Source organism: Hyaena hyaena, unplaced genomic scaffold, assembly GCF_003009895.1.
Source record: "Hyaena hyaena isolate Hyena2069 unplaced genomic scaffold, ASM300989v1 scaffold_0, whole genome shotgun sequence".
Classification (NCBI taxonomy): Eukaryota; Metazoa; Chordata; class Mammalia; order Carnivora; family Hyaenidae; genus Hyaena; species Hyaena hyaena.
The window spans coordinates 14159515-14174587 of NW_024080632.1; the positions used below are offsets into that span (position 1 = coordinate 14159515).

Sequence of the window (15073 nt, forward strand, 5' to 3'; positions counted from 1 at the left end):
GGATGGGCTCCAGGCTTGGCGCCTTCTCTGCAGGGAGCCTGGACAGACCGCAGGGTGCCCTGACCTGCGGGGCTAGAAGCAGAGGACAAAGCCAGGCCAATGCAGATCTGCCTCACAACCTCTGCTGGCGATGGTCTGGATGGGTACAGACCCTACTCCTGGCAAAGCCACGTTTATGAAGACGGAAGGATAGAAGACTTCCTATCTGCTCTTCCCTCGTTTTGAACTCATGTTCGAAGGTCACCAAGACCCCAAAGCTGTGCCGAGGCCTCGTTCTTTCTCACTTTGCACTCGGCAGGGCCTCGGCCCCAAACAGCGTTCTTCAGCGGCTCACCTGACATACCTGCCCACAAGAGCTCCGAAACTGCTCTCGTCCACACAGAGTGCTGAGGACAGGGAAATTCCAGCTCGGCGGGGCGGTCTGCCGAAGGAACAGGGTCACGGGCAAGAAGTGGCGACAGGGCCCAGCACAAATGTCTTTGCTGCCGGGGCCTGTATTGTTTGGCTGGGAGGCGTGGGCTTTTCTCAGAGAGAAGGAATGTCCAAAAGTATTTCAGACAGTAAGAGACATTCTGAGGCCAGCTACACAGCTCTCATATCAATGGGTAGGAGCGGGCGGCTCCTGCCAGCAATATACCAGCAAGTTTGTCAAAGCAGGATTATTCCCCTCCACCTCCCCGCCCTCCCCAGTATAAGAAAGACTGCAAATGATGTGCCTGGAGTTGGCCCTACAAACCTTAGGATGGGTCCTCCACGGCCCGCCGAGAGCCCTCGGGCCCCGCCCAGGGAAGCTCCAGCTGCTGCTACCTTCCTCTGCACATCTGGGGTACCAGGCTCTAAGCCCCCTAAGGAGGGCAGAAGACACAAAGGCTGCATTGTGCTGGAAATGCAGTGGCAGCAAAGACAGCCCAGCCAGCCAGAAATAACAGGCACACGGAGGAAATGTTTCTGAAACAACGCAAAGATTCCAAGGACAGATGATCTCAACCGTCCCTGGTCCTTTGCCCTTTCTTTTCGGTACGTGGCCCCATCCCACAGTCATGGGTTGCTGGGTCCCAACCCTTCCAGGGGTCCCTTCCTCCCCAGTGGCTCCAGTTTTGGGCCCCGGCGTCCCCACGAGCCACACAAAGCCCCCTGGGGCTCCTCTGCATGCCTGGCTCTGTGCTGCGAGAGCGTGAGTGTGCTCTCCACCTGCACCGGGGGTACCACCAATCACAGGCACCTACTGAACACTTACAGCATGGGGAGTGTGGCCGATGAACTGAAATTTGTCATTTTATTAATTCTAATTAATGTTTCATCAGCCACGTGTGGCCAGTGACTATGGCAAAGGCAGCCCAGCTTCAGAAGCTCTCCCTCTACTGGGAATCAGGGAGGTGGCCTCTGGCTTCTGATCCACTGCACAGATCCCACCCACAGCTCTTATTACATCATTCCTGGTTCCAGAACTTTCAACCATGTGACATTATCTGTAGAGTCCCAACAGGCTAGCTTTCTACGGTAGCTACAATTAGCCATTATAGGTTGCTAACCTCAACTTCATTCATCTGACACTCTCTGACCTCAAGGAGCTCATAAAACAAGTAGAAAAAGTGATTTATAATAAAAATGTTCTTGGGGCGCCCGAGTGGCTCAGTTGGTTAAGCATCCACCTTCGGCTCAGGTCATGATCTCACAGTTCGTGGGTTCGAGCCCTGCATTGGGCTTTGTGCTGATAGCTCAGAGCCTGGGGCCTGCTTCAGATCCTGTGTCTTCCTTTCTCTCTGCCCCTCCCTTGCTCATGCTCTGTCTCTGTCTCTTGATAATAAACATTAAAAAAAAAAAAGTTCTTTGTATTACCGTGTACACGATTTTTCCCCTACTCCACGTATTCTCTGCTTTCTCTCTAGGTGGTCTTCTTCAACTCTTCTGCCCTGGTATCTGTTCGTGGCCTTCTCTCTCTCCTGTCTGCCTCCCTACCTCGTGCCCACATGCCAGCGTTCACACCTTCTCCAGGAAGCCCTCCTTCACTGCACCCAGCTGCCAGCCCTGGCTCTTCCCTTTCAACATCTTATAGCAACTTCTCTCTCCTTGCAGGTGAGGAAGCTGAGGCTTAGAGGCTGAGTCACTCGTCCCAGGTCATGTACTTCGAAAGTGATAGGAACCTGACCCCTGGTTCCCAAACTGTGTTCCCAGGCACACTTATGAGTCACTTATGGTGAAGTTACCCTCATGCCCGTTTTTGAACTTTACAATGGGACTCAGGGGCCAGAGCAAACATAATTTTCTAAAGCTCCTTCCCTGCCTGACATAGAGTAACTCCTAAGTAAATGCTCATACACTCACAGAGCTGGCTTCCTGGTCAGTCTCAAACCACAGCCTGACTTACTCACCTTGGTGACCTCGAGGCAGCTGGCACGCGGCGTGTCCCCCACCCACAGGACCAACAGGACACATAAGACTCACGACACAAATGCTGCAAGTGGAGATACAGTCACCTGGTGGTCAGGTCCTCTTGGCCCCCAAGTGCCCCGACCAGTACAACCACCGGATTCTCCACAACAGCCTGAGGGTCTCGACAGCTAGGACGGTGACTTCTCCATCTCTGGGTCCCTGAGGGCCCAAAAGGCGGTGTGCACTCAAGGAATGTAATGCTGATACCGAACACCTGCACTGAGTGTCGCATTAAGCAACTTACGCCTATCAACTAACCTAATCCTCAGGGTCTAAGTGTGAGGGACACAGAGGCTCAGAGAGGCTGAGCTGCTTGCCCACGGTCACGTGGCCAGGAAGTGGAGGAACCAGGGCAGGAAACCAGGAATAGGACTCTGAACCTCTACTGACTTGCCACCTCAGGAAAACAGCATGAGGAGGGGGCGTGGTGAGCAGGGCCAGGAAGGCGTCTACACAGGGGAGAGGTGGCTGCAGAGACAGGAGGCTGGTTACAGCCAGGAAAGCTGATCAGATGAGCAAATGTGTTCGGGACGACTGGGACCAGGTTGCTCGCAGTCGGAGCAGGGCGTCATCAGTACGGAGAGGGAGAAAACTGGAATGAACCCTTAGGTGCTAGATCAGAGCGGAAGGTTTGGGTCTGAACTCATGGTTCTCAACATTATTTAGATAGAAAAAGGGATGCAGGTGGCGTGCACGCATGCACATACTTACATGCGTTCCCTAGTTCTGCCCACTGAGAGGGCCTGAGGGGGGCACATCTACCTCGGCTCATAAATTCCATCCTCCACTCAACAGAACCAGGGCTACTTGGAGAAATGACCGGATACGGGGTACAGAAAGTACAGGATGGGGCCCAGAACATCTGGTGTCAGAGATCAAGGCAGTGCTGAAGGATGGCGGGGACATGTCAAGGGTCACGGGAGCCAGTGTGGATGTGACCCCAGTGGCCAAGTCAGGGATAATCTGAACTTTGAAGTCAATGACACAACCAATGGATTATAAACCATGGAATGAAACAAACATGAGTCCATACAGATATAAACAGACAAGTTGATGGGGGATGGGATTCACATAATTTCCAAGTCCTCCCCCGAGAAATACCCCTTAGTGGTAAAAGGGGAAAGAATAACTGTTTAGTAAAGACGCCGCACAAAACTCATCTTGGTGCCCCAAGTGAACATCACCAGGAACCGGACAAAATGAAATCACATGCCACCAGGCGGACATGGGAAGTGCACGGCATTGCTCCTGTAGTATCCTTGCCACAGAAACGCCACCCGAATCTAATCTCCAGGAAACACCATGCAAACCTAAACCGAGGGACACTCTACAAGATGAGGGGCCCATCCCCTTCAAAAGCGTCCCAGTCATAAGAGTCAAAGAAAGACGGAGGAAATGTCCCAGAATAAAGGAGTCTCAGACAGGACAGCTACGAGCCTCGTGCAGCCGTGAACTGGACCCTTCTGTTACCAAGGGGCTTACTGAGTCAAACGGCAGACCTTGAATGGGGTCTGGAGGACCAGACGGTGGTAACGTGCCAGGGTCAAGGGTCAAGGGTCTGGTCTGTAGAGGGTCCTTGGCTGCACTCAAAGGGTGATGGGCATCATCAGGCTGCCAACTTTAGTCTCAAATGGTTCAGAAAAAAGCTCTTTGTGCTGTCGTTGCTCTAAGTTTCATAAACTTCCCTGCAAATTTCATATTATTTCACAATCTAAAAAATTATTTCAAAAATTTGCACTTAACTGGATTTGGGGAACGTGCTACTTGTAATTATTCTTTGTAGGCAGGTGATAAGAGCACTTTTCAAAAATTTACTTTGAGAGAGAGAAAATGCAAGTGGGGGGAAGGGGGGTCAGAAAAAGAGAGGGCGAGAACTCCAAGCAGTGCCAGCGTCAGCGCCAGGCCCGAGGGGCCACCTGAGCCCCAGATAAAAGCTTTTAGGACTATTTTATCAGTCATTGCCACCGGCATACCGCATGGCCTTCCTCTTTCACCTTCTGGAGACTTCTTCACCCTCGCGGATGCAGATCTCTATCTGCCCTTGGGCGCCATTTCCCTCCCTGCGTTTTCCAGGATGGAGGCAGCCTTGCTCTGGGCGCAAGGCAGTGGAGAGCGACAGGAAAGTCCGCTCTTCCAGTTCCCCTCGGTCTGTGTGTGTCCAGAGTTTGACGGCCTCGTGCACACATAACCCTGACCCACGTAAAACCTAATTTTAGCATTTTCCCGCTGGAGACTGCACTTCTGAAACAGCGGGAGGCCAACCTGCCCGTTCGAGCCTTCCATTGTGAAAGGCACATGAAGTCAGGATGCTGAAGGCCTGCAGGATGTGACTCAGCATCCTGTTTTCAATGTTTGGGGCGGCCAGCAGCTCTGGCACCAAGCATGGCCGGTGACCTCACCTCTCCAGACCACAAATGCCCAGGTTAATTGGTGGGATGGGCCTGTAGCATCAGCTCCCTCTGTGGGCGTCAGGGCCAAATCTAAGGCAACCTGCTTATCCGCCCATCATGCTGGGTCTTCTTAGGAACACCCACAGGTGTCTGTCAGAAGAATTCTTCAGGGAGGAACTGACAGGCTGGTGTGTTAAAGAATACCATGAATCAAGCAAACAATCTTGTTTCTCTCTTTGCTTTGACTACTAGGAAGCTCAAAGTCCGATCTGTAGCCACACTCCAGTAACCGTACCAATATTATGCCATGCATTCCATATACAAATCTCTTGGCTTCATCTTATTTTCCCTGACTTTCTCTACATCCCACTTTCCTCACTACTTTTAAATTATATTGTATTCTATGAATTTTATTCCAAGGTGTTTCAAATCCCCTTTGGACAGAGCTACAGTAGGCGCAGCATACACATACTGCCTCTGGAGAGTAAGGACTTTTTGGGGGGTTTATTGTTTTTTTTTTTTTTAATATTTTTATTTATTTCTAGGAGAGTGAGAGAGAGAGACAGCATGAGCAGGGGAGGGTCAGAGAGAGAGAGAGATACAGACTCTGAAATAGGCTTCAGGCTCTGAGCTGGCAGTCAGCACAGAGCCCGATGCGGGGCTTGAACCCACGAACCGCGAGATCATGACCGAAGCAAAAGTCGGACGCTTAACCGACTAAGCCACCCAGGCGCCCCAGGACTTTTTGTTTTTTAATTTAGCAAAGACTTTCCAGCATTTAGCACAGAGCCCAATATACAGGCGCTAAATATACATGGCTGAGATGACAAATAAAGCAAATAACTCAGAAACTGTCTCTGCTACCAGGTTGCCTCTCAGAACATGCTCTTCCCTCCCACCCCACAGGATGGGGTCTAGAAAGGGGTGTCCAGGGCCCTAGAGAGCAGGCACCTTAGGGAGCCCTCTTGCTGCACACTTCAGTAGCCTCAACCCCAGGCTTAAAGAGCCACTCCCAAACTGCCACCTGCAAGACCAGACACAGACCAGGCCGGGCCTGGACATCTGGGAAGTGACAAGCGATATCTAGAGGCGGCAGCTAGCCTGGCCCTCTCCAAACCACATCCCTCCCGGGTGGGGATTTCGACTGGGCCCAGATTCGGGGAAGCACACCATGAGAACTCTTGTCACATGTGGGCCAAGCCTTGACTGGGAGTTACTCCTGCCAGGCCATGGGAGCCCCCAGCCGGGAGAGATCAGACATTTCCTAACTCCAAACAGCCACTTTCTTTAAAACAAAGTCTTTTTAAAAATAACTTCAAAAGTAGCCTTAAAAAAAAAAAAGAAAGAAAGAAAGACAAGTCTAAAAATAAAGGCACACAAGCCACGATGCTTCCCAGATAAAGGTCTGGTACAAGGTTCAGCAGAACTCGGGAGGGAAATCGGTCAAGGGTTACTGTTTCTCCGCTCAGAGTCCACTTGGTTGACCTTTTGGTCTTTTGTGGTGAAACTGGGCATCCACGGAGGGAAGAAGGTCAGGACAGCAGTTGGAAGGGCTGGCGCGCACTGCCGTCAAGGAAAATTACCACGAGGAAAAGAAAACAGTAACAACAACAAAACCAGCTACTACCACGTGCCGGTCAGTCTCAGCAAGGACTCCACGCGCACACAGCACAAGACCCTCCCTCAGCCTCTCAAGGGCTCTGAGAGTGAGAAGGACTTTTCCTCGGTTCGGGGAAGGCAGGCAGCTGGGTGGCAGGGACCGAACCCCGACCCAGAGGCCCTGGGGGATCTCTGTCACTTCCATGGCCGCCTGCCATCTCCCTGGAATGCTGGGAGCACAGCAAGGCCGGCTGGCGAGCTTCCCCATCGGGCACCACCTCGGCCGCCGTGGGAGCTGTCACGGTGCTGACCCCATCTCCCCTGGGACTCACCGCCCGCCCCCTCCCCAGCCCGATGACTGCCCTGCCTTCAAAATGGCTCCTTCTGACTCTGATTAATCCTATTTTGATTAATCCTGTCTTCTTACCGGCCTTCCTTGAAGCAGAAGGACTTGTTTTGGAAGTTCTCTTAGTCTGAGGAATTTTCTAATAAGTTGTTCAAACCCCGAGGTCTGTGTAAAGCACCACGTGCAATGCCAGAGGCAGGCTCTGGAGGTGGGCGTCCTTTCCTCCTAGCCTGCTCATGAGGGCACGGCGTGGCTCGCCCAGGGCTCTGCTGAGGAGCGGGTGGGTCCATGCAAAGGCCCACTTTCTCCCGGAGGCCATGCCAGCGTTCTCCAGCTCAGGGTCGACCATAACTCTGACCTGGCTAGATGCCCCACAAATACCTGACCTTGCCCTCAGCGCTGGAATAAAGGAGAAAGCAGGCAGTCTGTTACAAACCTAGAGTGAACGATTAGAAGCACAGGGTGACACAGGACTAGGCTGGTGGGTCCTCAGACTCTCATTCTCGGATTCCGGGGCCGTACTCTAATCCTGTCTCATCACTTTACCAAGGAGTGAGTGGAGGCCCAGAGATGTCTAGTGACCTGCCTCAGGTTGTACAGCAGATGACGCATCTAAGGACAGAACCTAGGTTTTCTGACTCCCTCTCACAGCTTTGTGCCACTTACCATAAGGGTGGTCGCCAGCACTAGCGTCCACCACGAAGGAAGAGCTGGCTCGAGCCCTCACGGTGTGCGCATGCGCTCCCCAGTGCCTCAGTGTGTGGGGACAATGAGCCCAGGGCCCTGTGGCATTCTTCTGAAGTCTAAGTACTGGTTATTTCAAAAGTTTAATGAAATCTAGACTCAGAGCAAAATTTATTTTAAGTTAACCTTCATAATAAGTTTAATTAACTTTCAGCAGAATCAAATTACCTCTTTTTCTCCGTCCTCATTTGTTCCCTCTCTGGATGAGTTTTCTTTCTTTCTTTCTTTCTTTTTTTTTTTTTTTTTTAATGTTTTACTTATTTATTTTGAGAGAGAGAGTGAGCATGAGCAGGGAAGGGGGAGACGGAGAGGGAGGGAGAGAGAGACAGAGACAGAGAGACTCCCAAGCAGGCTCCATGCTGTCAGCACTGAGCCCAACACAGAGCTCGAATTCACAAACTGTGAGATCATGACCTGAGCTGAAATCAAGTCAGATGCTTAACCTACTGGGCCACCCAGGCGCCTCTCTAGCATGAGTTTTCAAACAGCAACAAAAAATTTAACACATACCGAAGGGCAAATTCTGAACTGAAAATCAAATGTGCCGACGCTCCAGGAGTAACCCCTGAGTTAAACTAAAGGGAACAGCAGGACAGTATAATGGACACAGAATTTTAAAAGATCGTGAACCCCAATGTTTAAAGCTGGGGGTCCATGAGAAGCTACTGCCTATTAAACAGGGGGCGGGGGGGGACAGGAAAGGATGCACTGAACACAAAACCGCACGTCTCCTGTGAGGGACTGAACAGAGCAGAAAGGGACATGGGTTTCTGAGTCACAGCGAACTGCATTCAAACCCTGGTCCCGGGTCCCCTGCCTTTTCCAAGGGCAGTTTCCTGGTTTCCTAAAGCGGAGGCGGCAGAGGCTGTGGCGACAACAAAACAAGGTCCGGTGCGCAGGGGTCCAAACCCAGTGCCTGCCCCTGTTGGCCCCAGTAAACAGAAGCTGGTGTCCCCGGTGACTACCCGGGAAGGGGATACATCACTGCTCGCTCCAGGGCGGCTCGGGGGGTCCTGCGACTTGCTAAATAAAGCACACAGCTCATGGTGAGACCGCTAGGGTCCAAGCGGGAAGAAGGGCTGCAAAGCCATGGTCCCTCGGGGGGGCGGGGCACTCCTTCCTCTCTGCCTCCTGGTGAGAGATCCGAACCATGGGCAGGGGGGCCCGCAGAGATGGCTCCTGAATTCGGGGGCAGAGGACAGGTTTTGAAGGCAGAGAAACAGGGAGCCTGAGGATCTTGGCTCTACCACTTTGTACCACGTGAAACTAGGCCAGTTAACGTCTCCAACGCGCACTCTCCAAATGGGAGATCGAAATGGCGCCTTCCTTGCAGAATATTTGCGAAGATTAAATGAAATAATGCGCAAAAGACAACCTGTGGAGTGGAGCACGTGGGAAGGTTGGCTTCCAGATCCTGTGTCCCTGCTTCTCTTTTCTCCTTTGCACTTACGAACACACTGGTAACGCACTAGTTCGGCTTGCTGTCTGCCTGTCTCCCCCATGAGTGTTGGCCACGAGGGCAGGGATCAGTCTTATTCGCTGCTGTATTCCCAGCTCCTCGAACAGTGGTTGGTGCGTAGTAGGTGCCCAGTAAACACCCGTTGAATGAATGGCTTGTAAGCAGACAGGCTGGGACAGAGGGCTACTGAGGCTGACCTAACGGCACCTGTGCTGCCAAAGTTCAGGGGGAAATGGCAGAAAAATGTCTGTCCTTAGTATCCTGTATGTCACCTAAGAGCACTTTGGGCTCCTCCATGTGAAAAAGGACACAGGAAAGTCAACTTATGAGACCATGATGGCCCATCGGGCACACACCAGGCGCTGGGAGGGTGGAAGCCAGGAGGGAAGGCCTTGAGCGACTGGACAAGGCTCAGGCAGGGCCTTGGGCTGCGCAGGCTCTGCTCTCCCACCATCTTGAAATTCTTAACTGTTTTTAACAAAGGCCTCCACGTTTTCATTCCGTACTGGGCTCCACAAATTACGCCAGCACCTCTGCCAGAGGGGGAGCATTTATGTACTTAAGCAAACACACGATAAAGCAAGTTCCAAGTCCCGGGGAAATATAAAACAGAGAAAAACGCAAGTGGGAAGGAAAAGGAAGAGCCATGAATCTCTTCCTACAGAAGCCCCCGAAAGAGAAGCAGGCAGAGGGCATTTGTGTAGCGTCTACAAAGGTGAAGAGGTTTGTGGAGTTATGACATTTAACTCTGACAACAATCCTACAAGCTGTGGACAACCAGGCCCACTGCCCAGTGAAGTGACAGATGACAGGGGTGGGAACCAGACCCAGGCCTGTCCCCGAGAGTCAAAGCTCATGGACAGAGATGCAGGTGGTATTTCAGAGGACAATCATCAAAGTGGAGGTGAATCCAAGAGATGCCAAGCCTGAAAGTGTGAACAAGTGCATGGGTGCCGCGCGGTAAGGATGTGGCACTCGCTGGCATGGCGGTCGAACCCTGCGGGCTCACTGGTGCTCCTGGTCCCCTCCCATGAGGACCCAACATCCCTCGGCCGGCATCACCTTGACATAATGCACCCACAGCCTGAGACCGGTGGGCAGAATTCTGAGATGGCCCAAGATCCCAGCCCCTGAAGCAGGAGCCCTGCGTGAGCCCCCATCCTGAGTGTGGTGCGACCGGGTAACTGGAGGAGACAGCTGTTCCCGTAATTAGGTTATACTGTATGGCCAAGGTGACGGGGTGGCCCCTCCTGGGACTGCATTCCATTCCAAGACCCCATAGCAGCAGATTCTCCTGTCAGCCTTGAAGAAGTAAGCCACGGTGACCTTCTGCAGATTCAAGAAAGGGAATTCTGCCAAGGACCACGGAAGTGCAGAGGAGGATTCCCCTCCGAGGAGACGCCAGGCCCTGGTGGACCCCTTGGCTAAACTGTGCAAGACCCCAAGTAGAGGACCCAGCTAACGCATGCCCAGGTTCCCGACCCTGGTGACGTGAGATGAGAACGGGGAATTGTTTTGGACTGCCAGGTCTGGGGCAGCTTGTTACACTGATTCAGTGACCTGCTGCAGAGCCAGGATGCGAGGGGCACCTGAGGCCTCTCGGCAGGACTTAACCAGACAGACCATCAACAATGAAGTCCAGGCCAAGAAACCGTGGAGAAAGGCAGAGAGGAGCCCCAAAGGGTGGACGGGCATAAAAGATGGTGCACTGAACGGAGACAGGGAAGCTGGTCTGCGGAGCAAGGCCACACCCACCCCCACCCCACCCGGGTGCTGTGGGGGAGGGAGGAAAGGTACACCCCACTCCGATGGTTACAAGGAGAGTGGGGTCCTCTGGGGAGTTCCAGGCCAAAATCCAGCAGGGAAGAAAGCACGCAGGGAAAAGTAGGGGCGCAGGGAGCCCCGGACACCAGAGAAAAGAGAGAAAACAAAGTCTCCTGCTGCCTTGGCCCGAACGTCTGCTTGGGTAGGCAAGGAAAAAAAAAGGAAAAGAACTCTAATGAACATTTTCATACGCCTGGCTTGGAAACGCTGCATGGAAACAACAACAACAAAAAACATTCGCTCCTGATCCACCCTCTGGAAGCAACACAAGCATATCCTCTCCCCGGGGCCCCGCCTGGCACACAGGCACTTACGTCTCATGCCAGCCTGAGGCAGCTCCCAGGACAGCCAGGGAGCCAGGAGCCGCTGCCAGCAAAGCCATCTGCTCACCAATTCCCACAGTCTGAGCGGCCCGGCCTCCAGAAGACTCTTGCTGGAGGCCGGTGGCGGCCTGCGCACGCCGAGGGCGGGGGACAGGACACAGAGAGCTGGGTCTGCGCTGCTCTGCGTCGGTCGGCTTCGTTCTGGGCGCGGGGTGATCCACTCCCAAGCTGTTTCCCGGGAGGCCTGCAGGGAACCCGTCTGAATCACGACAGATTCTGCAGACAGTGCCTTCCTATTTGCATCTTACGGGGACGCAGCTGGGTCATGGAGCATCCCCGGCGGTAGCCCTGAGGGGCCCCACGCGACACGGTGGACGCCACACCTGCAGGAAGTCAAGCCCTCTGAGTCTGGGCTGTGAACTAACACAGACACGAACGACAGCTCCCGAGAACCAAATGGAGCGATGGTCCCGGCATGAGCCTGGCTCTCTATGAGGAGCCCCACACCAGCTACTCCGTGACCCTGAAAGGTCATGGTTGTACATATCTCACGGATGGAACAAAAGAGACCCGCAGAGGTGTAGTAAAGGCGCAGAGGTACAGGAGCTCGGCTAGTAGGGCAGGACCCAGAGCCCGAGCCTCCGTCCGCCTGACTCCAACCCCCACGCTGTGTCCTCTACACCTCGCTCCTGCTCATACAGGTGAAGCATCGACTGCAGGGTCAAAGCAAAGCGAATGTACTTAAACTGCTGAAATGCATGCACAGGCCCAGAACGAAGGCCCTGTCCCTAAGGCAAGCGGCACCTACAGCAAGGGATGACACAAAAGCACAGGCACGTGCAACGCAGGCCACGGGTGCCACCTGCCGAAGTAGCGGAAGTCACACATGTCGGGGGTGGGAGCATGGAGCTGGCTGTGAGGACTGTGGCCAACAGAAAACAGAACTGGCTTCAAGAAGGAGCATGGCCAGGGAGTGGGACAGACACAGCACGTGCGAGCAGGGGTGGGAGGCAGGGGCAGCAATGGAGGGTGAAGGTGGAGCACAGCCGAGGCAGGACCAGAGCAAGCAGCCCAGGGGTGCTTCGAGATAGTGTCCGGCTGACGGCAGGGATGCAAGCCCGAGGGAGGAGCGCGGGAGGGGCCTGATCTCAGCTCTCGTCGCGATCTCACGGTCGGTAGGATCGAGCCGCACATCAGGCTCTGCGCTGAGAGTGCGGAGCCTGCTTGGGATTCTCTATCCCCCCCCATCTATGCCTCTCCCCTCCTCACACTCTCTCTCTCAAAATAATTAAATAAACATTAAAAAAAAAAAAAAGCAAGCAGGATGGAGTCATCAGCCTGAAAACGGGGAGTAAAGTCAAGTTGGGGGAAGGGTGACCCAGAAGGGACCAGGGAGGACAAGGTCAGAGCCCAGGTCCCTGGCTCCAGGCCAGGGTCTCCCCTGGCTCACGAGGATGAGGTAGGGGCCCTGCCGGTAACAGTGGGGAGGGATTCCCGTGGTCAGCAGACATCCAGGGGGACAGTCCCGCGTCAGCTGGGCTTCCCGGTCCCGGTCCTGGCACTGCCTTCCACCCCCCAGTAACTTCAGGCAGGCTCCCTCACCTGGACGGCTGGGGACGGGGGACTCCACTGAACCATGACACTGCTCTCCAGACAGGCAGCTCTTTAGGACCAACTCAGGGGCCTTGCGTCAAATATAGTACTGGCTGCGTGCAGCCCTGCGCCTCCAGCTCCTCCCCTGTAAACCGGGAAAAGCCCCTCGCTGGCGCTGGCCGCTGAGAGGATTAAGTACCACAAGGTGCAGCACGGCCTTCCCTTCCCTCTGTGAGGGCGTCTCCAGCTCCAAGCCGAACACAGAAAGGGTCTTCTACGGGCCACCAGGGAACACACGTTTTCATATCACCTCTACTTGTGAGTTCTTGTTTTTTAAATATATATATATTTTAATGTCTTTTATTTTGAGAGACACAGACAGAGAGCAAGCGAGGGAGGGGCAGAGAGAGAGGGAGACACAGAAATTGAAGCAGGCTCCAGGCTCTGAGCTGTCAGCACAGAGCCCGATGTGGGGCTCGACCTTATGAACTGTGAGATCATGACCTGAGCCGAAGTCGGACGCTCAACCTGCTGAGCCACCCAGGTGCTCCTACTTGTGAGTTCTTCTTAAGTGACATAATTCAAAACACTATGCTGTCTGCTAATTAAGAGCACTTTGGAAAAAACAACAATAGTTCTTTGCCCCCAAAGACAATCTAAGTGAGAGAACTAAATATTTTCTCCAGGGGGAGAGCCCTGAAAGAAAGGCGGGGGGCGGTGGTGGAAGAGATTCCAACTCCAGGGAGGCTGGGGGCACAGCGAGGCTGGGGGCAGGAGATGCACCTGCAGAGGCGGCAGGCCCCCCTCCAGCACTTCCTCCCCCAGGAAGCCCCCCAAGGGCGACTTCCACTTCTTCCCCACTTCGCCTCCGCAGAAGAGAGCCAAGCAAGAGTCTGATCCACAGCACGGCCCGTTACTGCCCCCAGTTGGGAGTCTGGCTGATTCTAGCCTCCGAGCCCTGACCTAGACCCTGAGCAGCCAAACACCCCAAACAACCCAAGGGACAGTAAATCTGTCATTGTCCCCCAGGGGAACATTAAAACAAGGATCCGGCCATTGAAATAAGACCTCTCTAGTTTTTGGAGGCTATTATTTCCCTCTACGTCTGATCCTGAGAATGCAAGTATTTTCTCTCCCTTCTCTCAAAGACATAGAACCTTCAAAGACGGGTTACGCATGTTTCTAACACTTCTGCATGTGAGCTTAACCAGAATATCCTGCTCTCTGAAACGAACGGTGGACCCCAGTTTCTGAACACACATTCCCCTCTCCAATTAGATGTCCTCCTCACGAGATGAAACATTTTTTTTTTTAAAGAATATCCTTGAAGCTCTATTTTCTTTTTTAGGCTCTAAGAGAGTTTAAGACAGGTGCCTTAGTCTAGAATACATTATATACTAAGAGCACATTATAGAAGGGAGTGCTAAATCTTCTGTAAACGCAACACCCAAAAGAAGGCCTGCATGTTTGGCAAGGAAAGACAAAAATGCTTTTGGGGTCTACCAGTGAATACAGCAGCTGGGGGCTACAGCTTGAGGAATTTTTTAAGAAGAGTGTACTGAAAGGGGCGCCTGGGTGGCTCAGTCGGTTAAGCATCCGACTCAGGTTCAGGTCATCACCTCACGGTTTGTGGGTTCAAGCCCCGCGTCGGGCTCTGTGCTGACAACTCAGAGACTGGGGCCTGTTTCAGATTCCGTGTCTCCCTCTCTCTCTCTGCCCCTTCTCCACTCACACTCTGTCTGTCTCTCTCTGTCTCAAAAATAAACATTAAAAAAAAAAAAAAGGTGTATTGAAAGATTTCTCACAAGCACCAAAAAATCCACTTGAATTAAACTTAGGGGGTAGGATGCCTGTTTCAAATCAGCAATGTGCTTACCTCAGAAGAACGCCTTATCAAAAGCAGGATGGAAAAGTGAGAACATTATGATGATTACTTTTTTCAAAGGCAGAGGTAAAATCTAGAAGCAAGTTCCAGAGATGCTCATAATGGTAAAGCAAGAAGGGCAGTGGGATTCTGTCAATGATGCTTTCTTTTCTAAACGTCTGGCGACATTATGAGAGCTGTTTATAGTGAAATACATATACAAATGTTAAAGCACTACCTCTGTCCATGCTTTGGGTATAATTTTTAAAGCGCTACTGAAAAAACCTGGTGTGTTTTTTTCCCAGGTTCTCTCCTACGGAAGGGCACCAGAGCAGTTAGCCTGCTTGGAAGGAAGACTTAGGAATGAAAATTCAGTCTGCTTACCTGAGGTTTACCTTTCGATCTTCATCACTGCCGGCCTCCAGCTGCAGAGAAAGAAAGAGAACGTCACCTTACAGACACCACCAGCAAATGAGCCGCAGACACGAGTCTCACATT

The 15073-nt window shown here is 52.8% G+C and overlaps 1 protein-coding gene across 6 annotated transcripts in view; it reads right to left on the reverse strand.

The window, feature by feature from the left end:
- Positions 1 to 15073, reverse strand: part of SSH1 (slingshot protein phosphatase 1) — a 57526-nt gene that overhangs the window by 37910 nt on the left and 4543 nt on the right. For all 6 annotated transcript variants that reach the window (XM_039235939.1, XM_039235859.1, XM_039235699.1 and 3 more), the window contains one exon: positions 14960 to 15000. In XM_039235939.1, coding sequence (XP_039091870.1) covers positions 14960 to 15000 — 41 coding nt within the window. Of the gene's footprint in view, positions 1 to 14959; positions 15001 to 15073 lie in introns of those variants that run through there.